Source organism: Cavia porcellus, unplaced genomic scaffold, assembly GCF_034190915.1.
Source record: "Cavia porcellus strain 051 isolate PalLab524CR breed Dunkin Hartley unplaced genomic scaffold, mCavPor4.1 scaffold_29, whole genome shotgun sequence".
NCBI lineage: Eukaryota > Metazoa > Chordata > Mammalia > Rodentia > Caviidae > Cavia > Cavia porcellus.
In genome coordinates, this window is record NW_026947512.1 from 19,168,994 (window position 1) to 19,196,560 (window position 27,567).

At 48.2% G+C, this 27,567-nt stretch overlaps 1 protein-coding gene across 3 annotated transcripts; it reads left to right on the top strand.

The window, feature by feature from the left end:
* The first annotated feature begins 438 nt into the window (after positions 1-438).
* Klhdc8a (kelch domain containing 8A) lies at positions 439-18,641 on the top strand. 3 transcript variants are annotated; one of them, XM_063240208.1, is made up of 8 exons: positions 12,656-12,846; positions 13,020-13,138; positions 13,410-13,969; positions 16,332-16,496; positions 16,714-16,929; positions 17,045-17,107; positions 17,510-17,611; positions 17,850-18,641. In XM_063240208.1, the coding sequence occupies exons 3-8, from the start codon at positions 13,594-13,596 to the stop codon at positions 18,041-18,043; spliced, it is 1,116 nt and encodes a 371-aa protein (XP_063096278.1). In that variant the 5' UTR covers positions 12,656-12,846; positions 13,020-13,138; positions 13,410-13,593; the 3' UTR covers positions 18,044-18,641. The 3 variants fall into 3 exon arrangements, with proteins under 3 accessions (XP_063096279.1, XP_063096278.1, XP_005005926.1); XM_063240209.1 differs by lacking the exons at positions 12,656-12,846; positions 13,020-13,138 and adding an exon at positions 439-777; XM_005005869.4 differs by lacking the exons at positions 12,656-12,846; positions 17,045-17,107 and having other exon boundaries at positions 12,964-13,138.
* Positions 18,642-27,567: the final 8,926 nt, after the last annotated feature.

A 27,567-nucleotide genomic window follows, 5' to 3' on the forward strand; every position in this document is an offset into this window, starting at 1 on the left:
TTACCCCGGCAAACCATGCTTCTTTTGTAAGTCTAGCTGTGCTTGTGGTGCCGAACAGCTCCTTAACAATTCTCACCCTCTCTGAACACTGATGCCCCATCTATGCACAGTATGACAGAAATATGGGGCGGCTCTTGGGCACTCAAATGCCAGAAGCTCGACCCATATCTCTACCTTTTACCCAGAGCCCGAGCATGGCAAGGGGAACCCTGCCATTATTGCACGATGGAGGTAGCTGTTTGTCCTTAGCCCAAGTGGCAGCCTCTCTGTTATTGGTTCCATTCTCTTGCTGTCACTCGCCCGCATCTGCCAGACAGTCCAGCTCCCTAAATCTTCTTTTTGTTGGTTAGTTTCCATGGCAGTTATTGTCTGAATGCGAGCGCATCCGCCCCCTCACCCTCTCCTCTGGAGCAGGCCCTTGCCGAGGCAGGAGAGATGCTCGCCCGCCTGGAAAGTCGGGCTCTGCAGGCTGCCCGAGGTCTCCTTGTCTGGCAGGTCGCAGCCCCTGGAGCTCAGGGATCCCCACCCCCTCAGCCTCTGTGCAGCGTGGGGTGGGACTGGCCGCGCGCTCTCTGCACAGGGCCTAGCTGTTTCCCAGTTCATCCGCCCAGGCAGCTGCAGTGGATGTGTCCATCGGAGGAATCCCTGGGGATCCCCAGAATCTCTGCCAACACCGCCCAGAGGCTCGAGTCTTTGATCCAGCACCTGCCAGCCCTTCAGGCCTGTGCTCCTCTGTCTTTGCCAGATAATCACCGGATGTCCTTTTTCCCTGGTCAGGTAAGTTTTATTTCAATCCATCCATGCAAAAAGACATCTTGGTACGCAGAGTCCCCTTTGACATGGGCAGTGGTAGTAGTGAGATGGGGGTGGGTGGGGCAGACAGGCTGACAGGGGTTCAGGGGGACCAACTTGGATCTCTCAGCCCTTGAGATTAAAGATTCCTCCCCATCTGGTTTTAACCCCGTTAATTAAACTCAAAGATCACCGTGCAGAGCACAGACCAACCAACATCCACAATATCCAGAGTATCTGGCCTCTGGCCCCAATTCAGCTTGACTCATGGGGTATCTAATGTGTGCAAGCTGCCATGCTTTGCTGTGAATTGGCTGTGCTTGGCAAGAATAACACATCACCAGGTTCCTGCCTTCAAAACACTGACCAGAGGGTAGCATATCTACATGGGCACAAAGACTCTGGGCCCCAGCAAGCTGGACTTCATTCACCACTGTGGTTGTGGGACCTTGGGAAAGTCATTTATCTTCTCTAAGGCTCAGATTCTGCATTTAGAAAATGGCAGTAATGATAGTGCCTACCGTAGTGGCTAAATTAATGTGTGCAAAATGTAGATCAGTTAACAGCACATACCACGCACCATATACTTGTTAACTATTGTCATTATTCTTGGGTTCTTTGAGGTTCAAATTATATAGAACATGCAAAGGATTTGGCATTGTGCTCCAAATATTGGTGGTGATTATTATTTAAGGCCACCTCTGTTATTACATGTATGCACTACAGCCACTAATGGAGCCCTATGGTACATGGGGACCATTACCCCCATCTGTAACAATCATGCCAGCCTGCAGGAGGTGACATCCAGGTGAGCAACAAAGGAGGTGAAGGGCTTCAGCCTCAGTGATGAGCGTATGAGGCAGAAAACACAAAGCCAAGGTGGGAGCAGAAAATGCTCAGGAGCTGGAGCTCAGGCACTGACCCTGGATGGGAGGCTAGGCTTGAATTTGAGGCCCCAGCGTCCTGAAGACAGGGCCAGTTTTTAGTCAGGACACTGTGAATATTGGAGTAACCAGCCCAGCACCAAGACAAGGGGGAGTGTGACGTGCAAAAGAAAACCAGGTTGCTGGCCTGAAATTGGAGTTCATGCCCTTGCTTGGCTTCAAATTGGAGTGGTGTTGCTCTGAGGTCAATGTCTTCACCTCTCTGAGCTGGTTTGTTTTCTTTCTTTCTTTCTTTCTTTCTTTCTTTCTTTCTTTCTTTCTTTCTCTTTCTTGTTTTTTGAGACCGAGTGTTGCTATGTAGTTTAGGCTGGCCTTGAGCTCGCTATGCAGCCCTGGCTGGCCTCAAATTCATGGTGATCCTCCTGCTTCAGCCTCCCAAGAGCTGGGATTACAGGTGTGCACTACTGCACCTGGCTCGGTTTGATTTTTCACCTGTGAAGTGGGAATATGAAGCCAGATGTACCTCTCAGTCATACCTTATGATGATTATAGAATACTGCACACGGTGACATTATTATTATTATTATGATTATTATTATTTTTATCAGTACTGGGGATTGAACTCATGACCACCTGCTTGCAAGGCAGGTGTTTATGCCGCTGAGCTAAATCCCCAGCCCCGAAGGTGACATTATTAATTAGTTTATAAAATGCCAATCTGGGCATGGTAACACACACCTGTAGTTCCAGCACCCTGGGAGACTGAGGGAGGAGGATCACAAGTTTGACCCCAACCTAGGCAATCTGGTGAGTTAGTGAATGCCTGTCCCAAAATCAAAAATAAAAAGGGCTGGAAAATAGCTTGGTGTGAAGGCTCTGAGTTCAATCTCCAGTCAAAAGAAAAAAAAAAGTGAGATTCTATTCTTTTAAAGCAAGGAAAATTAGATGTCATCTTCACGACATTGGGGAAAATGTAAAGGAATAAACCATTTAACAGAGAGACTCCATGAATCATCTAGGTTAGCAATGCCTGACTCATAGCAGCAGCTGAATGAATGATCTCCCCCATAATTGATTAATTGGCTCCAGTCATTCACACAACAAGTGCTCCTGGAGTCCCCCCGGATGCCTATTTTGAGGGCTGGTAATGGGAAAGCATGTAAATAACGCAGGCAGGGACCCTGCCTAGAGACACCAAAAGCCACTCTGGAACCTGGCAACCTGAGGACCTCTGGTGCCTCTCTTCAGCAGTTTCTCTGAAGGATTATTGGTGTTGGACATTCATTGGTAGTAATTTTAGGTTCCCAGTCTGGCATAGATCTCCCAAGCACCTCCTTCCTGCCCTCTGCTGATGGAGAGTTGTAAGCACTTTGCTGTAAACAGCTCAGCATTTATTACTCATAAACACCAAGCATTTCTGCAGCCTTTCACCACCCCTGAGATGAACCAGGGTGCCTTAATATTTAAAGAGGAATGAATTTGTAATTAGCACCTTAAAGTTACATGGAGTCATTGAGAAGGTTTTCTATTTAAATGCAAGTTGAATCTTCCCAAAGGAAAGCCAATAAGTGATGAAAATAGATAGCAGATAGCAAAGCATAAAGAAGCAGGCAGGAGGAGGGAGGTGAAATGATGAGGAGTTGTCACTTTGTCACTCCTGTGACTTGCTGCCTAAGGACCAAGCTCTGAGGCTAAGGAAGCCCAGTTGATAAAACATAAGTCCCAGTCCTCCTATTTGCTGATGGGGATGCCCAAACTAGCAGGCATTTGGGTTGCCGGAGGCCATCTTAGAAGAATGGTGGCCCACAGAGGATATGGAGTCAAGCAGACCAGAGTTTGAACTCAGGATGCTGTGCGCGCACATGCTGTGTGGGGATTGAATTCAGGGCTTCAGGCATGCTAAGCATGTGCTCTACCACTGAACTGCAGCCCTAGTCTCAGGGTCCTCTTTAGACAAGGCTGTAAGCACCAGGGTGACTTCCAAGTCTCCCTCCACACTGGCAATGGAGCACATGCCTATAATCCTAGCACTTGGGAGGCAGAGGCAGGAGGATTGCCGTGAGTTTGAGGCCAACCTGGACTACATAGTGAGTTCAAGGCAGGCTGAACTACATAGTGAGATCTTGTCTCGTAAGGGAAAAAAAAAAAAAAAAGAAGGATACTAGAAATGGAACTGTTACTGCTTGTTCTACTCAAGATGGTTGTGGAGATTAAGTGATAAACAGAGACAAGAGGCCTTGTTGTACAGTGAGTGCCCAACAAAGTTATTTCTCTTCCACTGCTACAAGATATTCCTGTGCCAATGCACAGGTAAGTGTGGAATAAGTTGTCAAAAAAAGATGGCATCCCTCTTGTTCCCTTAAAATAGTCAAACGTGAGGGAAGGCACAGACCTGGTCTGTTGCAGGCTGGATAATGTTATATGCCTTGTGAAGCACACACTCTGTCACAGTGACACCACACCCCTGTTACTGCTGGAAAGGCACTAGAGACAACATATGAGTGAGCGAGTGGGGCTGGGTTCCAATATAACTTTATTTATAGACACTGAAATGAGAATTTTCTATCCTTTTCACATGTACTGAAATCATTTGCTTTCTCCTCCAAACCAACTAAAAATGTAAGGACCACTCTAAGATCCTAGGCCATATGTAACCAGGCAGTGGGCAAGGCTGGGCCTCCAAGCCTGTGCTAGGGTATCACTGTGTCTGTGATCTATGCCAAAAAAAATTCTTGCAGAGCATAACTCCTGACCTGGAATACAGGGGAAGGCTGTTACCCAAGGAAAAGAATAGCCCATTTTGGACTGAGTACATACTGAGGAGCAGAGGACACACAGAATTCCCGCTGGTGGCGCCTCCTAGGTCAGGGAAGGGATAGGGAGGGGTCACTCTGCTTCTTACCTAGTGATGTCCAGGGATGGGCTGGGGCCCCTGGGCAATAAACAGGAAGCCACAGTCTCTGGATGGCAGGCTGCAGAAGGGTTCCCAAGAGCTCAAGCCTGCTGCCATCTCCCTAGTGGAAACAGCCATGCAGATTCCCCAAGCCACACACTGGCCTGGCCGGAGTGTGCCTGCTGATAGGGACAGGCAGGCCCTCTGAGTCACCCACAGTGGGACCGCTTCTCACTTCTGGTCACCCACTTGCAGCCAGTACCTCATGAATTATTCTTCCTTTCCTCCCCCTCCCTAGCACGGAGGGGACACAGGTCAGCACAGCAGATGGCGGGCAACCTTGCTGCTGCAGCAGATTGCCCAGCTCCCGTGGGAGTGGGGTTTAGCTCAGGCTGGAGGATGATGCCTGCCCCCCAGCCCTGCCTCCTCCTCCTCTGCATAGTTCTTTTTCCAGCACCTCTGGGGAGGAGGGCAAAAAAGCGCGCGCACATGTGCACATGTGTGTGTGTGTGTTTGTGTGTGTATGTGTGTATGTGTGTGTGTGCATGCTGGGAAGCACCAAAGGAGAAAGGGAAAAGAGAAAGCAGGAGCCATGACACCTCCTACACAGTGCTGCCCTGCATGGTTCCAGCCTCCATGAACAGAGCCTCTTTGCAGGAGGAGAGGGAGCTGGACCTGCCTCTGGTGCCCATGAAGGAGGTGAGCTCTGGTGGGGAGCAGAAACATGAGATGGGAAACACCCTAAGGCTTGAGTTGGGAGAGGCAGCAGAGTGTTGAGACCTCCAAGGGTGACTGCTCATACTTCCTGGCTCTTTAGAGGTCCTGAGCCTCTAAAGAGTTCTTCTCTCGCTAGTCCAACCTGTGGACCCCTGTCCTCTCTCCAGGCACATAAAGGGGTCAAAGCCTTGGGTTCCCCACCGGACATCACTCAAAGTTTGGCGCTAGAAGGGAGGCAAGGAAGGAGTGTCAGGCTATGAGAACTTCTCCTCCTAAAGGAGGCAGCAGTGATCAAATTGAAGCTTGGTACATGGTTGTACCAGGTGAGTAATACACATCTGCAAATAAGAAGCATCTCCAGGGAGTAGCCTCTGTCTTTTGGTAAAAAAACAGCCTTGTGCCCTAAAAATAGTTCCCTTAAAATAGTCAAAAGTGCCCTCCAGATTAGATATCTCTGCTCCAAAGAGAAACTCCAGCAGGAGGCAAGCAAGCCAGATGCCAGTCCCTGGGTTAGCCCTGATTCTGCAGCAGTACTCACCTATGGGCTTGCTGAGCTGAGCTCCCAGGGACTGAACGGTAGGTCTGTGGCCCTGCTTACTCCTAGCCTGCAGGAGAATCAGTCCCATGCCTAGTGCATGCACACGTGCACACGTACACACACACACACGCACACACATGCCACCCACGACAGGCAGTCTGGCTCATCTGCTGGTCAATCTTGTGGATTTCCCAGCTGGAAGCAGCAGGGCTGGTGTGTAAATCATTCAGAGCCCTCTCTCAGCTCTGCCAGGACGTGGAGTTATTTTTAATTAAGAAGAATGGAGGACGCTGCTGGCTCTGGAAATGGCAATATTAACTTACTAATGGGCATTTAAAGAGCCGTGTCTGAGAGGGCCACTACCTCCTGGCCACCCTCAGTCTCTGCTTGCATGCAGGGGAGCCTGGGCCCCTGAAGGTGCTGTGCCCCTCTGCACTCTTACGGGCAGGAAAACGAGGCATCGTAGCAGGCCCAGGGCCCAGCCAGGCCCCAGTCTCGTCACTTGGGACTGATGAGCATGTTTTCCTTTTTGGAGAAAGGGACAGGATACAATATGATGTGAGCCCTTGGGTCCTCTACTACTGTCCTGACAGCAACTCAACAGGAGACATGATTAGGCTTCCAGATGGGTGCTCAAAGTTCACAAGAGGCATCCAATGGCCTCTTGTCCTGGGATGATTGGAGGGAAATGGGTGGTGGTAGCGACAAGGCCCTCTCTGGTGACTGGGCCTCAGGGAGCTTGTGTTCCTGAGAGTCTGTGGGGTCAGACCTCTGCATGCCTGTGTCTCCTGGAAGAAGGTGAGGATGCCCATTCTAGGGTCTGCTGCTTTATCACTATGACCAGAGAGTTGTCTCTCTGGGCTTCAGTGCTATGACGCATTGGCTTCTGACTTTCTTTCTTTCTTTCTTTCTTTTTTTTTTTTTTCCTTTTTATTGGTACTGGGGATCGAACTCACGACTGCCTGCTTTCAAGGCAGGTGCTTATACTGCTGAGCTAAACCCCCAGCCCCAGGCTGCTGACTTTTTGATTGGCATTGAATCAAGAGAAATTGTTTAGCCCACATAATGTTCACTGAATAGCAGTAAACACAGGTCTTCATAAGCACACATGTGCGTAAGTAGGTTGATACTGGTGTCTGTAATACTGTGTTTTGCTCACCAAGTCACAGGACCATGTGACTGAAGTGACAGTATGTCAAAAGTGCAGGAAGCAAAGCTAGCACTGCACTGTGCCCTCCCCTGCGGTGCGGTCCCTTGTCACCTACAACTTCTACTCTCCAGCACCATGCAATCAAGTCATGAAAAATATTGCTAAAAAAAATTATGCAATAATATTAGAGATTGGGGCTGGGGATTTAGCTCAGCGGCATAAGCACCTGCCTTGTGAGCAGGTGGTTGTGAGTTCGATCCCTCGTACCGGTTTAAAAAAAAAAATAATATTAGAGATTTATGACATTGTGGGGCCACACTACTCACTGGTCAGGGCCACACACATTCCACAAACCAAGGGTCAGACACATTCCCAGAGAAGAATACGAAAGCTGGAGATCCCCAACATGGGCTGCTCTTCCTCATCTTCTTCCTTCTGATATGACAGACACCAGAAAGGCAGGGACTGCCCCAGGCTTGCAGAGCCCATTGTGATGAACTCAGTCCAGCGCAGAGGTCTCTTGACTCAGCGTCCTGTGCCTTTCCTATTTCTAGCAACTCCCAGAATTGGCATTAGAGAAGGTGATATCACAGTCTCTCACCTTACTTTGTGTTGAACTTTTAATCTTCTCATGCTGCTGGTCAGTTAATTCTGTGTTGTTGATATCCAGTTCTCAGGCTTACAGTAATGGAACATTTTCTCTACAATTTCCTCAATAAATACAGGGAAGCAGCATGGTCTTTCAGAGATGTCCATTTCTGCTGTGACTGTTGTGGACCCTAAAGAGACAGGGACTGTGCAGCTTCCAGCTTATCATTTCCTGAAATGTGCAGCTTCTGAGTCTATAAACTAAGTTTGGAAACTGGGATGCTCCTTCCCCCACCCCATCCATACCTGAGATCCTAGTTTTCCCTAAATCAGTGGAAAGGGTACTCAGAGGGGAGAGAGGACTTAAGTTCCCCAACCCATGCCTATTAAGTCCTTCTTTGTTCCTACACCTACCTCGCTGTGTACCAGCTGGGGAAGAAGCAGGGTGGATTCTTGAAGGAGCTCCCCACTAACTCCATCATAATTAAGGGTGCTGGCAGGAGGGGAGCGCTAATAGCCAAGGACATTCTGGGGGACTCCTCCCACCCCAGGGCAGCAGTGTCCTGAGGACAGATTATGCAGAAGCAAATTATTGCTCTGACTGCAGCAGTAGTGCCCCAAATCCTTTCTTGGGCTGATGTGGGGCTGGGCAGAAGGACGCCTGTATGAGGCTCGGCCAGGCTCTCGAAGGAACCTCCCTTTCCCTGGTCTGCTGGCTGTCCACCTCGGTCCTAAGTAGATGAGTCATTCTCTCTCCTACCTGCATACAGACCAGGCTTCTGGTTAAGAATGAGCAGGTGGGGCTGGGGATTTAGCTCAGCGGCATAAGTGCCTGCTTTGCAAGCAGGCAGTCGTGAATCCGATCCCCAATACTGATAAAAAGGAAAAAGACAAAAATAAATAAATAAATAAATAAATAAATAAATAAATAAATAAAGAATGAGCAGGTGGCCACCAGCTGCTCTGCAGATTAGGCCACAGTTTAAGCTGCAGTGGAAGTGCTACCAGTTAACCAAGCAGGAGATTCTACCCAAGATAGACTTAGACAACATGAGTGCAGAGGGTGTGGGCTGAGTTAGGTCTGACCGTTCATGTAACCTCCCACTTCTCTACTGTAACAGAAAATGCTACCCACCCCCCAGTATACTTTATTTCCTCAGTTGCCCAGTTAATAGTTCCTGTTCCCATTCTGGTAGCTCCTGTCTCTTAGAAATGGTTGATTACTGTGATGCATAGCTAGTCACTATTATGCACATTGTATAAACCAATCCTCATTTGTCAAGCCATTCTGCCTCTGTACTTCCTGCTTGCTTATCGCAGATAAGCTCTAGACCACCAGAGATCAGGGCCTGATATTCTAGAATGATCCTGATCAATGGCCGTCAATGTAAGATAAATCTGCCTCCAAATTCTGGGTGTTGTTTTGGTGTTTCTGTTTGCCATTGCACTGTGATCTGTGGGTCTCTGCAGAAAGGGAACTGGACAGAGAAGATCATCTGGCCCATGGGATCATCATCCCCTGGGACCTTCCAACCAGCATGTAGGGTAGGAAGTTCCCTCTGTTAGGAAGGTAGCATTTATTTGTAAGGAAGGAGAAGGCGATTCTATGGCAACTAATAGAGCTGGGTATGGTGATGCACACCTGAAATCTCAGCACTCAGCTAAGCTGACACAGGGAGACCAAGGGTCACAAGTTTGAACCCAGCCTGGTCAACTTAGCACCTTAGGAAGACACCGTCTCAAAATTTTAAAAAATTTAAAAATCTGAGGATGTGGCTCACTGTGAAGATCCTGGGTTTAGTCCCTAGTACTGCAATAAATAAATAAAAGTGCCCTACTCTCGGAATTCACTTGTCCCTCCAAATTCACTTGCAGATGTCTCACCTGTTGCCTGTCACACTACCTGTCCTCCTCCCTCCACATGATCTGCCTCAGAGTTCAAAAAGGGGACTTGGTGAATACCTAACAGATCCTCAATAGACACCGAGTGAAACTCGGTGAATGTATGGAAGTAAGACCCCCAACAAATCCACAGTGTGAATTTTTTTAAAAAATCAATGACTTTTTCTGGAGCTGAGCATCTACAAATTTGACTGTGGATAATAAATAATAATAAATATTAAAATATTAAAAATTAAAATAAATATCCAAAGTACCAAAGGCCTAAGCTTTAGTGACTTTCATGACCTTAGTGTCCTCTAGAGATAGATTATCTACTCTCCTTCCCAAAGCAAAAAGTCACACAATTTTGTTTGTTTTGGCGCTAGGGATCAAATCTAGAACCTCACACATGCTAAACATACATTCTACCCCAAAGCTACACTCCCAGCTCCATCCATCACTTTTGTTTTTGGCATCTGGAATCGAACTCAGGACCTCATGCTTGCCAGGCAGGCACTGTGCTGCTGAGCTAAATCCCCAGCTCCCATTCAACAGTTTTGAATAACGAACAGAAAGCCAGGCCCAGTGCTATGCAAGATCTTGCAACAAGAAGGACTTAGGTTTGACATGAGGATGGACTTCCTGACCTGGAAAGTAGTTACACACCAAACTGGGTGGCGAGGCATCCCAGGAATCACTGGACTGCTCTTTAGCTTGGCACTCCTGAAGGGTACAGCTTGGTGCACTCAGCCCAGGCATGGAGACTGTAGGTGACTCAGGGAATCTTAAGTGGTGGTTGCTAGGTTACAAGATTCTTTAATGTGCACTCAATGTAAGGACTAAAGGATGTCACCTGCCGGGGAGGAAGAGCCAGGGGGAAGGAAAGGGGGAGATGGACACAAGCCAGGGCTTCCAGAATAAGCAATTAGGGCACAGCCGGGAAGACATCCTGTTCTTAGTACTTTTCCAAGCCCTGAGTCTTTAGACCCCAATGCCTGCATAGAGAACAGTGCCCAGCATAACCTAGGCTAGGACAGGGGCCTTCTCAGGTGCTGAACTCTAATTTCCCTAGGTGTGGACAGTATGGTTAGGTGCTTAATCCCTTTAGGGGTCTGGACTCCTTCTTTCACTGCAGTTGGACAAAAAGCCAAAATCCAGATAAGACTGGAAAGTTTGGTTTATTGGATAATGCTCCATCTTTTTGTTTGCAATTTTATTGTGATAAAGATGGAGGTTGTGAGATTTGGAATTCCCAGACTAGACCCACCCTGAGTGGCTTGCATGGTCTTAAGTAAATCACTTCACTGAGTCTCAGGTTCCTCCTCCATATGTCCACAAACACTGATACCTGCCCTGGAGACCTCTCTTGGGGTCATTTTACTATTAGAAGAAAGCTGCCAGGCACCACGGCACATGTCTGTAAATCCCAGATTCTCAGGACGCTGAGGCAGGAGGTTTGAAAATAAACTCACCTGGGCAATTTGGCAACACCCTGTCTAAAAATCAAGTAAAAAATAGGGCTGGGGATGTAGCTCAGTGCTCCCTGAGTTCAGTTCTCAGGGCTGGTGGGGGAAAAAAGATTATGAGAAAGTGAATGTGCAAGGGCTTAGCTTATGTCACAATCTCAATGGGCAACACAAGCACAGTGGCACGGCTGTTTGTGCACCTGCTGCTAAGTTACCCCAACTGGGTAGGGTGCCAGAGTCCTGGTATCATCACTCCAATGGAAGGTTCAGAGGGCAGGTAGGGCTGAAGCTAGACCCCCAACCAGCCTCTTGGAGGATGGTCTACGATTTTCAACCCAGGCTTCTTCTGTTGTCATTCTAGGCATGTTTATTTTGTAAGTGTTAAAAGTGAAACTAAAAAGCAGTGGAATTATTACGCCAAGAGCTTAATGATTCTACTAGGACTATATTAAGATGAGCATATTGTGAAATGAGACTTCTCTTTCTTCCCAGAAGTTATAGTAGCAGGCGTGGCATGCATAGAGATTTACTAGGCCAGTGGTGGTGAACCTTTGGCACTCATGTCACAGTGCACACACACAGGCCTCTGTCACCTGGTGAACTAAGTCACCCTAACAACCACGCCATTGGGTAACAGGTTTTTTTTCTTAAACTAAATCCTCAGTATTTAGATTTAATTGCAGTGTTGGCACTTTGATAAATAAGTGAGTTTTGAGTTGCAGTTTGTATACTCAGTCTCTAAAAAGTTCACCATCTCTACACCAGATGATGTACTGCGCCCTTGCCTGGTCAGTGTCAGAGGTATGATGAACTCTCGGTTATATACTAACTCATTTAACCTTCACAAAAGCCTGCAAGCCTGTATCCACACCAAGAAATAAAAGGGGATGAACTTTTCATATACACAACCTGAATAAAAGTCCAGGTGGTGATGTGAGGGAGGTGATCCAAGTAAGTTATATATGGTAGTTTCTGTTTGGCTAGCATTCTTGAAGTGAGGAGATTATGGAAACAGAGAAAAGATGACTGGTTGCCATGGGTTGTGGGGGAGGGGAAGAGAGAACCAGGCTGGGTATAAAATGGTGACCCAAGTGATTTTTGGAAATGTTTGGGTCCTAACTGGTCAATTCCAATACTGAGGTTGTGACTTTGTACTATAGTTTTATGCGATGTTATTACTAGGGAAACTGGGTAAAGTGTATTTCTTCCTTATAACCACATGTAAGGAAACTGAAGCCTGAAATGAATGATTTTCAGGGCCAGGATTTAAACCCAGGTCTATGGGCTCCAGAGTCTGAGGGTTTCAAGTTGTAGCCATGCTGGAGGAAGCCAGGTAGTTGGTCAGAGGACCCCGGGCCTTGCCATGCACAGCAAACCAGTGGCCTGCTAGGTCTCAGGCACTTCTGTGACTGAGGACTGCAGTCCTAAAAAGGCTGTTAGGAAGCCTGTGGGTTGGTGCCAAGGTCCAAGATCTGATAATCAGGTCTCGCCTCGATGTGGTGTGCGAAAAAGGTGGTGTTGGGGACTAAGAAAGAGACTGCCTGTCTGTGTTTACAAAGGTTGGTGTCTCAGGTTGTGTGTCCACATGCCCGTGCGTCTGTCCCTTGTTCCCAATATGTCTATTTGAGGGAGGGGAGGAGACTATAAGTCACTCAGATATGGAAGGGCAGGTTGCAGTTGCGCAGGCACCTGCCAGCTCTGTGCTCTGCGCGCATCACTCCCACGGAGCCCGTTTCAATGAGGTTAAAACGAATGATAGACCTCCCCCAAGCAAAGCTAGCTGTCACGAACTGGGTCTGTGTACTGTAGACAAACTGGGTAATTGGGCTCTCCGCCTCCCCATCCAAAACAAACACTCGCAAACGCCCGCCCCCACACTGGAAGGAGTCTGGTACCGTCATCTGGGCCCTTGGCTCCAGCACCCGCTTGCAGACGAGGTGAGCGTCTCCGCCGCCCGGCAGTCCCCAGCCTTCCGGGTCGTGTGGCTCCTGGCACAGGTGTGGCGGCTCCGGGGGAGGCCGTGCGTGGGGAAGGCTCCCAGCCTCCTCTGGGCCGGCCGCTCGGCTTCTCCTTTCTGTTGCTCATTTGTGCTCATCTGCTTGTGTGACAGCAGCGTGCAGACAGGGAAGGACGGAGCGCCCTCTCCCCAGCTCCCCGCGCGGCGGGGCTGGGGATGCAGACGCCCGGAGATGCGCCGTGCGCGCCCTGCCGCCGCTCCGGCCTGGCTGTGTAAGTGGCAGGGGATAGGAGCGCCCAGAGCGGGGTCAGCGAGGCGTTCACTCTGTCCCTTGTTGGGGGACAGCCTAGCGCCAGGAGCACCCACTCTCTCCGGCGGTTTCCGGGCTGGGGGAGGGGAGAAGCAGTGCGTGGCAGGGTGGCACCGCGGGGTGGCGCCTTTCGCAGTCGCGTCTCCCTTTAAAGTTGGAGAGGGACTGCGGAGCCGCCAGACGCGAGGGCTCGTGGCCCCGGCTGCCCTTGATCCGCCCGGTTCCTCCCGCAGGTCGGGAGTGGACGCCGCTGAGACTTGAGGGACAGTGAGGTGCTCGCCGGCGTCGGGGAGGAGCCGGCGCCCCAGAACGAGATGGAAGCGACAGGGGACCCGGGAGCCGGCTCAGAGTAGCCCGCGGATCCCCGGGCTCGAACTCCGCCGGGTGCTGCAGGCGGGCAGGGTCGCCGGCACTGCTATGGAGGTGCCTAGTGTCAAGGACTTCCATTGGAAGCGCCTCGCACCGCTGCCCAGCCGCCGGGTCTACTGCTCCCTGCTGGAGACCGGGGGACAGGTCTATGCTATCGGGGGATGTGATGACAACGGAGTCCCCATGGACTGCTTCGAGGTCTACTCCCCGGAGGCCGACCAGTGGACGGCTTTGCCTCCCCTGCCCACAGCCCGGGCTGGGGTGGCTGTCACCGCCCTAGGGAAGCGGATTATGGTGATCGGCGGCGTGGGCAATAACCAGCTGCCCCTGAAGGTCGTGGAGATGTACAGTATCGATGAGGGCAAGTGGAGGAGGAGGAGCACACTGCGCGAGGCTGCCATGGGCATTTCTGTCACAGCCAAAGGTGAGAGCCTGGGGCTTCGGGTGGGCAGAGAAAAGGGAGCACAACCCATACTGTCAGGAGGGCTCACGATCACATCCTGGTCCCATTTGATCCTAGAAACTTTATTTTACAGGCGGGGAAACTGAGGCCCAGCAAATGAAGTAGCTAGGAATTGCACCTGAGACCAGACAGCCACTCCAGGGCTTTCCTCCCTGACAAGTGGGGCAGACCACTGCCAGAGGGCACTGGCAGGATGTGGGCTGCAGGGTTGGTCCTTGTGTCTGCAGACCCCAGCATCAACTGAATGACAGCACCCCAAGGGACACCCTATCCTTTCAAATCCTCCTGCGGGCGCTATGGCTCCAAACACTGTCTGGGGTCCTGAGAGTGTTCGCTACCTCCTCACACCATCCCTGAGCCTTACTGAGGAGGTTTGATTTTGAGACCTGACTTCAGGCCCTTGTTCCCTCTCCTGTTCTCCTCCCCCTCCCAGTCTCCCAAGTGGAGGCCAGAATGTTCCCGGGGGTTGTGTTTCTGCAGCACCTAGTTGGGGTTCACTGAGTTCCTGGGGAGGCATCATGTGCTGACTGTGTAGTTCTGAGATTCTCACTCTGCTTTCTCAAAGCCCCTCATTTCATTTATTTTGTTAGTACTGAGGACTGAACTCAGGGCCTTTGCACTGAGTTACATTTCCAGGCCTTTTATGAAAACAGTGTTTTCCTAAGTCACTAAATTGCTCAGGCTGGGCTCGAACTGGTGATCCTCCTCCCTCAGCGATCCAGACTAATAGGATCACAGCTCTTTTCACAGGGAAGTGGGAGCGGAGCATCTCTAGCACAGCCCAGAGCATAGAAGGAGGTCTAGAAGCTTTTTTGCAAATGCAAAGATTTTATAGGAAATGGCCCTTGGAAGTTTGGGGACCCACACAAACACCCACACACCCACACACTTTGTATACTTGTCTGGGCAGCACAGGTTGCTGGGACTATGACTCTGTTCTCCTCCTATCTTCATCCTTTGCTTCCACTCTGGCTACACCATCCAGCTACCTTTCAGGCCTGTGGTAGATCGGAAATCAGTAATTAAAACCTGCTCTGTCCTGGCCGTCCTAGGCCCCAATAAGGAGAAAAAGAGGCAGCTCTGGCACTACTTCAGAAGTTTCTCTTTAGTCACCTTCATTGATCAGACCCCTGTACACTTACTTCTAGAGTACAGCAACACAAAACCCAAGAAGGTCAAGTCACAGGCCCAAGGTCACAGCACTAGTAAGTGATGCTCATGCCTCTGCTCCTAACTAATTGTGTTCACTGGTTAACTTAATAAACTTTCACATGCCTGAGTGCCAGCCATGGAACAAGATTCTGGAACTGCAGATCTGTAGATTCTCAAAGATCTGTAATCTAGTGGGAGAAACAAAGATGATTTCAGCAACATGTGGCCAGTGGAGTGATAGAGATGCCATCACTCAGTGATGCTAAACTGGTCCTCAGCCAACTCGAAGTTCAGGGACACCCAGCTGAGTGTGAAACAGTGTGTCAGATTGAGCAAAGAGTTATGGTACTCTCGCAGTGTGGATGGGAGCGTTTCCTGGATGAAGTGTCCCAGGTAGCAGGATGGGAGGAGGAGCTTCTGATAAGTAAGTCATTGATTATCACGCCCATTTCCCAGCCTTGGCTAGGGCTGGATTTTTATTTTATTTTCAGCAAGATTAGAAAGTAAAAGTAATAGTATTCACCCAGCGGTGGGTCCCTGAGAAAGAGAGGGTCCTGCAGAGAGTGAGGGCATGCTGGTGGGGTGCTTTTCCATCCTGTGTCATGCAGTGTGGGTTATGGAGGTCGAAGCAAGGCCTTCAATAGCCAAGAGCAGTAGAGGGAGGAAGGAGCAGAATTCAGGGTGTGTGTGCTTCTGGATCCGAAAGTCTCCTAAACAATGCAAGAGGGTGGCACGCCCCTACCAGGGTGGTAGGAAAAGAGAACCAGAGGTGGCCCAGTGTCTTCCAAGGACAGGAAGTTGACCTTGTGTCTAAAGATCCCTGCTGTTTCTAGAGAATTTCATTTGGGAATTTCTAGGGAACAGGCCATCTCAAAAAGATACATCTGACTGCCCAGGAAGGAGGACAGTGGAGGGAATAAGACTGTAGAGAATGTTCCAGACCTAGACTGGGCCACAGTCTCCCCCTGTGCAGGACTTAGTGCTTTGTACTTAGCCAAGGGCTGGAATCCAAGGAAGGCTCCCTTGGCTCCAGTAAGACTAGGCTGTGCCACAACAAGGACATTGAATGGTGCCATCAAACTTGGCTTGGCCATCATAGGTAATGGGTACTGGTGGTTCTATCTCCTGATGCCTGTAGCTGAGCCAGGAGTGTGTGTGGCCTTTCTCTTAGATTACCGAGTATACGCAGCAGGCGGCATGGGCCTGGACCTCCGCCCACACAACCACCTCCAGCACTATGACATGCTCAAGGACATGTGGGTGTCGCTAGCACCCATGCCAACCCCAAGATATGCTGCCACCTCTTTCCTCCGAGGCTCCAAGATCTACGTGCTGGGTAAGGAGGAGTTACCTGTTGTACATTTATCCCTCCTTTACTCCTTTGGGTTGCTTCCCCTTGGGAGCAGCGCCTCCAAGCCAAGCATCTCCTTGGTGTGACGGATGATCACACCGGCCCAACCTCCTGTGTGAATGGGTAACAGGAGAAGGGGAAACCCAGCCCCTGTGCTCAAGGATTCCTCTTCCATTCACCTCCATCCTGCTCTGGCCTCCAGGGGGACGCCAATCCAAGTATGCGGTCAATGCCTTCGAAGTCTTTGACATCGAGACTCGCTCCTGGACCAAGTTTCCCAACATCCCCTGCAAGCGGGCCTTCTCCAGCTTTGTGACCCTGGACAATCACTTGTACAGCTTGGGAGGCCTACGACAGGGCCGGCTTTACCGGCAGCCCAAGTTCCTGCGAACAATGGATGTGTTTGACATGGAACAGGGTGAGCTGGGAGCCACCCTCTGACCTGCGTTTGCAGGGCTCCCCCGGGGAAGTGCTGGCTGCTTGCCTCCCTTGTGGTTGACCTCCATTTCCCTGCATCCCATTCATGTCCCCAGGGCCACCTACCCAGCTGGTCAAGCCTCTGCAAAGTCTGAACACCCCTCTCCCTCAGGCTACTCGTAAGGTCAATTATTTCATCTGTACAGGGGTCTCTTGCACAGTTTAGTTGTTTTCATCAAAGCCTTTTCTATGTATTATATTCTTACAATATCTGTGCAAGACAAGATCAGAGAGGGTTTTCCTCACTCACCACCTCTATTGGCTTCCTCTGTAGTTTACAGCTAGGAAGGGGATTTATGGCGGGAACTTCGCGGGAACTTCTGTGTTTGGCTCCGCAGTAAACCCAGGACAGGGTGCTGGTTGCAGAGGAGGCCATTGCAAACCAGTAGGGGGCGCTGTGTGTACCTTGAGCACAAAAGCAAATGGAAGGGAACCGCTCCTCAGAGTGAGAAACGGTTAAGGTGCTTGTCTATGCTTGATAGGAAGGTCAGTCCCTAATTCTCTATCTCTGTGGCATGTAGGGGGATGGCTGAAGATGGAACGTTCATTCTTTCTCAAGAAGAGGCGGGCAGACTTTGTGGCCGGCTCTCTGAGTGGACGGGTCATAGTAGCAGGAGGACTTGGTAAGGATGGAACTTTCAGGATGAAACTTCCAGGCTGGAATGTTTGTGGTCCTGGTGCTCAGTGGATCCCTGGCACTTTGCATGAGCATGTATTTGATTAGATGCATTCTTATTCCAAGATAGAATTGAGCATCTAAGGAAAAGAGATGGGTCAGAAGAGATAAAGCCCGGCTCCTCCTCTGGCAACCGCCACGATGCTGGACTCTTTGGTAAACTCTGATTCTCTTGGTGCCCTCAGGGAACCAGCCTACAGTCCTGGAGACAGCTGAAGCCTTCCATCCGGGGAAGAACAAATGGGAGGTCCTCCCCGCCATGCCCACGCCCCGCTGTGCCTGCTCCAGCATCGTGGTTAAGAACTGCCTCCTGGCCGTGGGGGGCGTCAACCAGGGCCTGAGCGACGCTGTGGAAGCTCTGTGTGTCTCTGACTCCTAGCTGTCCAGGGCCCACACCTTGGATCTAAACTGCATCACACCAAATCTTGACATGAGGAACGATCTTAACGAAGCAGTGTGGGTTTCTTGGCAGGCTGCCGGCTGCCAGAGGAGGGGCCGGTGTTATCCTTACCTAGCTCTGAACTAGACTGAGGGCCTTTCGGGATTAGAAACAGAGCAGCCTGGGGAGGGGTTATTCTAAACCTGTAGGCTCTCCTTTGGACTACATCCTTCCTGCCCTGAGCCTCAGCTGCTGAGCAAGAATTGAAACATGAAGTTAGAGGTGAGTGCATCTGGCCAGGTCAAGCCAGCAGCCTTGGCAGGAAGGAATTTTCCTCTTGGGGTTCTTGTTGGGTGTTGCTGGTGGGGAATGAGCAGACGCTGAGCCCTGTGTCTGCTCCCCACTTCTCCCCTCTGTCTGGTCTTTTATCACCCCTTTCCTAGCAGAGGCCCTGCCCTTCTATCCCCAGCGGTATCCACAGTGTTCCTGTGTGAAACCTTCTCCTTTATACTGTGGCACTGGAATCTGCACAGGATGGATTCATTGTACTCTGGTTACTAACAACAGCACAATAATTAAACTCTATATTCCTATCTTCTCTGCGGCCTCATGATGTATAGAGGGGGCCCTATAGGACAATCCCTCTGGTGTTTTATGCTGTTCAAATAGGTCCACCTATCTTTACTGGTCCCTTTGAAGAGGCCCGTCTTCCCACAGCCACCACCAGCCTGTCCCACTCCCAGGAAAACAGCAGATTTCCCTTGTCTTTGTGCCAAGACTCTATGTCTGTGTTTGGCAAAGTTGTACTCATTCTGTATTAGGATCTCCCTTCTGTCTAGCCTTACTTTATTCAGCAAAAGCTTTTCTTTTCTTTATTTTCCTTATTCAAAGTAGAAAGGGAACTTCTCACTGCATTTTTTAAAGGCAAAAAGAAAAGTCTTTCAAGAATGTCCTTCCAAAAAAAAAAAAAAAAAGAAGAAGAAGAAGAAGAAGAATGTCTTTCCTTTTGACTTGTATGGCATCTTTGTGATTTCCAGTAACTTTTAAAAGCTGTGCCCTGCTGGGGGTGGAGCTCAGTGGTAGAGCACTTGCCTAGCACGCATGAGGCCCTTACCTCGATCCCCAGCACTGAAACCAAAGCCATGCTTGCACTGGAAATGTAAAGATGAATAAAAATGCCTGCCCCTCTAAGAGCTGCACAGGAGCCAGGCAGCATCCTCACACCGAGATATAGTCATCTCCTGGGGGGAGGAACAGAAGAGGGGTTGCCTGTCTGTATCTGAGGGCTCACAGGAAGCCTCCTGAACAAGGCACAACACCCTCAGCTGGGTCTTCAAGTTTTGGCGGAACTGAGTCTTGAACGGGTAGGAACTTTCATTTGCCCTTTGCTTGGGATCTGAACTTTTTCCTTCCTTGGGATTTTGACACCTGCTGGTCCACATTCCCTTGGCCGCGGTGAGAAGGCTCACTGTGGCGCTGGTGCCCCCTAGTGAGGAGACTGCAGAGAGGCCGCTTGCATTGTTTTTATCTCTATTTCCTCTGAACTGTTAAAGAAAGGAGCTGAAGGAGCTGCAGGTACTAAAGCGCATGGGACAGCACCCTGGAGGAAGTTGTCACAGGGACTGTCCATGGCACAGTCATCCTGTTCCCGTCCTGCTTTCGCCCTTCCCCCTCCAGCTCTCTCTGACTCCCTACCCAAGAAAGGTGTCTAACAAGAGTGGTACCTTCACATTTTGCAAGAGGAGGCCAAGCCCTACGGGCAGCATCACTCCAAGTGCACAAAATGGCCCTCTAACCATGGATAGCACTGAAGTGTTTTAAAATAGCTGGAACCTTAGCGGTAAGGTCAACTCTAAAAGCTTAGATTAAACTAGGAGTGGACATGCCCATAATCCTAGCTCTCGGGGAAACTGAGGCAGAAGGACTACAAGTTTAAGCTCAAAGTGGGCGACTTAACACGACCCTGTCTTACAAAAAAGGGTAATCAGGCTGAAGAAGCAGCTCAGTGCCAAGATCCTGGCTTCAATCCCAGTAATTGTGCTAAATAATTCATTTAAGAAAAGGTTGAATTAGCCACTTAAATGGAGCTGGTGTCTGCTCAGGAAGTTTGTGTGGGAAAACTTTGGGGTATCTAGCTGAGGAGTGAGGGAAATACCAAATGTCAGTTTGAAGCCATGTGGTTTGTGCCCGGTGGCATAGTGGAGGCAACACAGGATCCAAACTTAATGGCCTGACTTTCACAGCACACACACACTCACAAACACACACACACACTTGCACATGTACACACATACCCTGGGAAGGTTTGTTGCCTCTCTTATCTTATTTTCCAGTCTCCTAAACAACAGCCACCTGGTTCAATCCTCAAATCAACTCTAGTGTCTTCCTGGGGATCAAAGAGGTTCTATAACTTGCCCAGAGTCCCCTTTTGGTAAGTGATTGAACCAGGTCTGATTCCAAGACTCATGAGCACAGCACTGCCTCAGGTGAGCGAGCACTGGGAGAGACAAGATCAAGAACCACAGTGCTTTATGAGGAATCAGAAGTCCAGTCTGACAGGACAGAGACAGCTTCACAAGGAAGGAAGGTGGGGATGAGCCAAGCAGGTTTGGCAGAAGAAGAGCACCGAGTGTTCCTAAATTTAGATCCCTGGAAAGAAAGTTCCTTTGTAACTTTTTCAGTCCATTAACTTTTCAAACAGTTGTTTAGAGTTAACATTCAGTGTGTGCCTTGCATAGTGCTAGACTGAGGATTCCTGTCTTCTAGGAGTTGCCATCCTGACAGGGAGCCGACTGAACCAAGTCTGCAGTCACTCTGTGCTCAGTGTCTGCCTTTGCTACAACCACGGAACCCACCCAGGGTGGCCAAGTACGCTGAGAGGAACCGAGAAGGCAGGGCAGGGTTTTGCATGATACAACTCAAGCTGTTCTTTGAAAGAGAAGACCAGCCAGGCTGAGACTGATTACAGGCTTCAAAGCAAGAACAGGTTCTCGTTACGAGTCTCATGTACTAACTGATCTTGGGTGCATTGCTTAACCTCTCTTGAGTCTCAGTTTCCCTATGTGTAAAATGGTCAAAATGAAGCCTCATTCACTGAGAGGCTAAGAGCTACCTCTTATGTATAAAATTATTTGTTTTTTTAGGGAAACAGTCACATTATTAATTTTGTTGTGGTTGAGGGAGAGGTAGAAGTGTTCTAAAGGCCACTGAGGGATAGGTTTTGGCTTCCTGGGGGACCCCACATGGTGGAGAATGCAGGGAAAGGTCTCAGGGAGGTGGGGTTGCAAATGCAGACTGGAAGATCAAAAAAGGCCTTAAAGAGATTGAAGAGGACTTCAGAAGATGGCGAGAGGTCCCGTGCTCTTGGGTAGAAAGAACCAATATGTGAAAATGGCCACACTTTCAAAACTGTTACACAGACTTAATGCAACCCCAATCAAAATTCCAACAGCATCTTTCACAATCCTAAAACAATCCTAAAATTCATCTGGAACCAGAAGAGACCTGGAGTAGCGAAGGCAATTCTGGGCAACTAAGGCAAGGCAAGCGGCATCACAATCCCCAACTTCAAATCATACTATAAAGTTCCTATGATAAAAACAGAATGGTACTGAAAAAAAATTAAAAAAAAAAAAAAACAGACCTGAGGATCAATGGAACAGATTAGAAGATGCTGAAACAACTCCACACATACTTAGTCATCGCATCTTTGACAAAGTTCCAAACACATTCACTGGAAGAAAGCCCTCTTTACTAAATGGTGCTAGAAAAACTGGCTCTGCACATGTCAAAGATTAAATTTGAACCCATATCTTTCACCATGCACTAAAATAAATTTGAAATGGATCAAAGATGTAAATACTAAAACAGAAACATTAAATTTGCTGAAAGATAGAATAGATAAAATTCTTGAAGTCATTGGGGTAGGCAAAGACTTTATAAACAAAACCCTTTCATGTAGGAACTATCACAGAGAATCAACAACTGAGATTGCATTTTTAATAACAGCTTTTGCACAGCAAGAGAAACCAATAGTGAAGAGACAACCCACATGGTCGGAAAAATGTTTGCCAGCTGTTCCCTTGACAAAGGATTACTATCGAGAACAAAGAACTTAAGAAAACAAACCTCCCAAATTTAAAGACCCAATCCAAAAATAGGCATCTGAGAAGAATACACACTTCTGAGATGAAGAAATATAAACAGCAAATAGGTATATGAAGAAATGTTCAGCATCACTGATCATTCAAGAAATGCAAATTAAACCAACACTGAGATTCCACCTCACCCCAGAAAGAACGACTATCATCAAAAAATCAACCAACAACAAATGCTGGTGGGGAAAAAGGAATCCTTTTCCACTGTTGGTGGCAGCGTAGATTGGTGCAACCACTGTTTAGATCAATGTGGAGGTTCCTTGAAAAATTAAGTTTAGAGGTCCCATTTGACCCATTTGTTTTCCTTCTAGGTATCTTTCCAGAATAATTAAAAACATCATGCCACAATGATATATGTGTACTCATGTTGATAGCAGCACAATTTTTTTTGGTCTTTTTCGTTTTTTATCGGTACCAGGGATCGAACTCACGACCACCTGCTTGCAAGGCAGGTGCTTATGCCGCTGAGCTAAATCCCCAGGCCCCAGCAGCACAATTTGTAATAGATAGATCTTGGAATCAACCCAAATGCCCATCAACCGAGGAATGGATAAAACAGATGTGTTTTTATAAAATAGAGTACTACTTAGCCATAAAGAAAGACAAACTGTAGACCTTTATAGGTAAATTGGTGCACCTTGAGACCATAGACCATACTCATAAGCAAAATAAATCAGACTGACATGTATAAAATTATATTGTCTCCCTAGTGTGAGAAAGTGAAAAAGTAAATAAGATCCAAAATGTACAAACAGATATTGTGAAGTGGGAAGAAACTGTTCAAAAGAAAAGAAACTCAGCTCAGCAGGATTGGGAAAAGGAGAAAAGAAGGAAGGGAAAAGCAAAACAAAATTACACACACACACACACACACACACACACACACACACACACACACACGATAGTTAAGATAGTGTCTTAGTTACTTTTTACTGATTGCTGAGACAAAATACCTGATGACCAAGTTGAGAAAGGAAAGGTTTATTTCTTACAGTTTTTGGAGGTTTCAGTCCATACTCAGTTGGCTCCAATGCAGGGTGGCATGGTAGGGCTGCAGTTCATGGCTGCTGCAAAACAGCAAGGCAGAAACCAGCAAAAGAGCAAGACACACCTTCTTCCTGCCATTACATCACATCCTGGCTCCACCCAGGATTGGCCACCTAGGCCGATGTAGCATTCACACACCTAATCCAAGCACTAGACAATGAATCAATCACAAATGCATAATGTAAATGCATGAGGCCTGGGGGCCACCAACATAAACCGTGACATTCTACCCCTGGACCCCAGGACTCATGTACATCCTTTATACAAAAGACATTTAGTACATCTCCAAGAGTTGCCAAAGTCCTAATAGTTCTAGCATTGCTGAGAAGTCAAGTCTCCTCCATGATCTATGGCAAACTCTTAACTGTAACCTCCTGTACAAATGAAATGAAACAAGGTTAAACATTTCTGAAGTGCAAAGGCACAAGATAAACATTACCATTCCAAAAGTTACAAACAGGGGAATATAAAGCATTGGAAACAAAGCAAGTCCAACATCTAGCAAGGCAAACATTAAGTCCTAGTTTCATGCTCAACATTTGAAGCAATCTGGTTGCAAGCTCCAAAAGGCTTAGGTGATTCCACCCCCATGGCACTTCCAGGGATTTCGGCTCCCACAGCTTTTCTCTTAAATCCTCTTTGCTCGCTTTTTGCAGCTTTCATTAGATCATCCACATTTCTGGCTTTTCCAAACTTCTGGGGTCTCCACTGCACCTTTGGCTTCACCCTTACATCTTTACAAATTTCCCCCTCAGGGGCACACTACTTGGCCTCCCAGGACCTTTGCAATAGAAGTGGAAGCCGTCTTACCCTCAGAATTTGTGCATTTTCCTTGCACCTAAAATCAGCACCATGTGGATGCTGCCAAGGTTTGCTGCCATCTGGAGCAGTAGCCAGGCTTTTCTCTCTCTTGGCTGCAGAGGTTGATTGCCTGGATCATTGGACTCTGTGAACCTGATCATGAAGAAAAGCTTCTCTATGTTGCCATCATTCTGGAAACTCATGTGGCCTCTGTCACCATTCTGGAGCATGGTGCTCTGCAGCTTTCTCTGAGCAAGTTCTTTCACTTTTGCAGTTTTGAGGCTGCAAAGGGTGGAGACCCGATGCTTCCTGGGATGCCTCGGGGCCATCTTTCTTATATCTCTGTTTCTCCTCAGCAATCAAACTCTCAACCCTGTCTTTTCAATCCACAACTTTCCTGTAATTTTCCTTCTGGCCACATTCACAGAGTTGTAAATTATCCCACTGGGCTCTTTGCTCTTGATTTGCAACATAAAGCTGGTTAGGGCTGGGGATTTAGCTCAGCAGCATTAAGTACCTGCCTTGCAAGCAGGCGGTCGTGAGTTTGATCCCCAGTACCGATAAAAAGAAAAAAACCCATAAAGTTGGCTAAAAGCCCCCAACGATAGCCATGCTACAGCCTCAACATTCAACTGCTTTGAAATTTCCTTTTCCAGGTTAATCAGTCCATTGCCCTTTGTTTCGGTCTCAGGCAAAGTCTCTAGGCATGAGCAAAATGCAGACAAATTTTCTGCCAAGCCATAACACACACCATGGGGAGTCCAACAACCAAAGCAGTCCTTCCCAGAAGAAACCTCCCAAGCCTGGTCTTTACCATCAGGCTTTCTATCAGCCTTCTGGTCTCCTGAACTCTGACCAGAATCTCCTCTACAGAACAGCCTAAGCTACTCTAGCTCTATGCATCCAGGTGACATACCTTTCCAAACTCTGCCCACAAGCCATTTCTAAAGCCTCTCCAAAAACATGGTCAGGTATAGTCACACCAAACGACCCCACTCCTTGGTACCAAATTCTTAGTTACTCTTTACTGGTTACTGAGACAAAATACCTGATGACCAAGCTGGGAAAGGAAAGGTTTATTTCTTACAGTTGTTGGAGGTTTCAGTCCATACCAGTTGGTTCCAATGCAGGGTGGCATGGTAGGGCTGCAGTTCATGGCTGCTGCAAAACATCAAGGCAGGAACCAGCAAAAGAGCAAGACACACCTTCTTCCTGCCATTACATTATATCCTAACTCCACCCCTAGGCCAGTGTAGCACTCACACCCCCAATCCAAGCACTAGACAATGAACCAATCACAAATGCATAATGTAAACGCATGAGGCCTGGGGGCCACAGACATAAACCAACATAAATCATAACAGATAGTAACAGTACTAATTACCCTTAATTCATTGAGAAGAAAGTTTTGTGCTGATATTGTTTGGACACTTAAATGCCTATATCTGTACCTGAGTAACTAATTTACAGATAACAATATATAATGCATTAACCATTGTTTGTCTCCTATTTATATAATGTATTAACCATTGTTTGTCTCCTATTGTCTTGTTTTGAATTTTTTGTTGTTGTTGTTCTTTAAAATAAAATTAAAGAAAAAATTAAATTAAATTAAATTAAATTAAAGGGCTGGGGATTTAGCTCAGTGGCATAAGCGCCTGCCTGGCAAGTGTGAGACTGTGAGTTCGATCTCTGGTACCAAATAATTAATTAATTTAATCTAATTTAATTAAAAAGTGGGGGACTTAGCTCAGTAGCACAAGTACCTTCCCAGCAAGTACAAGATTGTGAGTTTAATCTCCGGTACCCCCCCAAATTAAATTAAATTAAATTAAAAAAATTTTAAAAGACCTTACTACTTACCTTGCTAAGGAGACTGTACTTTATGTACGCAACAAATCAGGAGCATGTTAAGGCATAAGTGGAGGAGCAATACAATCAGATTTGTACCTCAGTTGCATGGAATATTTGGTCTGAGTTCCTTCTCTAAGAGCAGTAAAGCAGGCAGACTTACCAGGCACCATCTAGGATGAGAGGAATCCAGGTGGCCTTACAGACTTGCTGCCACGTACAGACCACACTTTCCAGCCTTCTCTTGAGCAAGATCCACCTGCGGGGCAATCAGAGCGTCCTGGGCGAACGCAGAGTAGTGCACACCCTCAGCAAGCACTTCATTTCCTCCAGGATGTCTAACAGTCTCTTCACTTGCACTGGGCCCCCAGCTCCTGCACAGCAGGTGGGGTACAGTTGGTCTTTCCCAACCCCACTTTGTAGCAGAAACTGTGACCCTAACCATCTAAGCTAGGGGAACAGCTAGTTAGTGGGATAAATGAAAGTCTGGCCCAAATCAGTGTGCACATACTCCATAGCTCAGTAGGAAGGGGAACACAGTGATACATTCCCACCCCCATGTGGCCTATAATCAGGGCCTGCTCTGGGTGGGATGGGGAGAGGAAACTTGGCTGCCCTGTACCTCTTTCTGGCTCCTAATAGGGGCTGATAATCCTGAGGGCTCTTCAGCTTGTGGCAGGGTCATTCCAATATCCACCTCTGTCTTAATTTTTCTCATTTTTATAAAGATCATATTGAGGCCCACCTTAGTCCAATATGATCTCGTTTAAAGTTGATTGTCTACAAGGACCTTACTTCCAAGTAAAATTATATGTGCAGGTACCAGGATAGGACTTCAGTGTATTGATTTGGAGATCACAATCAACTCACAACACCATGGAAAAGTTGAATGAATGAGACAGGAAATACGAGAGTCTGGGAAGACTGAGTTCACTGGAGGAGTCCACTGTTGGAACTGGGCCTAGAGGACAGGGGAGGGGACCAAGACGCAAGCAGCAGAGGATCTGAGGGAGTAGGGTGAAAACACACTAGAGTCTGTGCTGACCTTAGACAGGAGTGCATAGGGGGCAGGGTGAGGCCTGGAGGAGAAAGGTTTGGAGTGAGCCAGCCTAAGTGTGATGCATTTGTCCTGGTGGCACTCTGGTGGTGCCTCTCAGTCCTCATCCCTCCCCATCCATGGTGCAACCAGGGACAAAGGAGACAGAGATGGCCCTGGAAAAAGTGGGAGGACCACCTGCAAATGGCTTTAGCATCCTGGGTGACTCAATATACGGTTTGTTTCCTCCTGTGTGGTGTGAGCCTCTCTGTTTCAACATTTCAGACCATGAGCTATTTCCCCAAATATCCTAGCTCATTTGAGCTCTGCAGGCAGGCCATGGTGTGAGCCCCAGAGCTCTTGCTCCTGACTCTAAAGCAAAGCACCAGGAACACAGCAGCCCCAGCCCTGATGCCAGTGAGCTCTTTGCAAGTGCAAGCTCTGCAGGACACATGTAGCACTGATTTCACACTGTCTCAGCTTCCCGCACACTTGGGTTGGCTCACCCCACACCCGTACACACATACACACACACACACACACACACACACACACACACACACACGACATGCAATTACGTCCCTCCTACGTATGCCCCTCACTCCAACTCTGACATGTTTCGCATGCACACT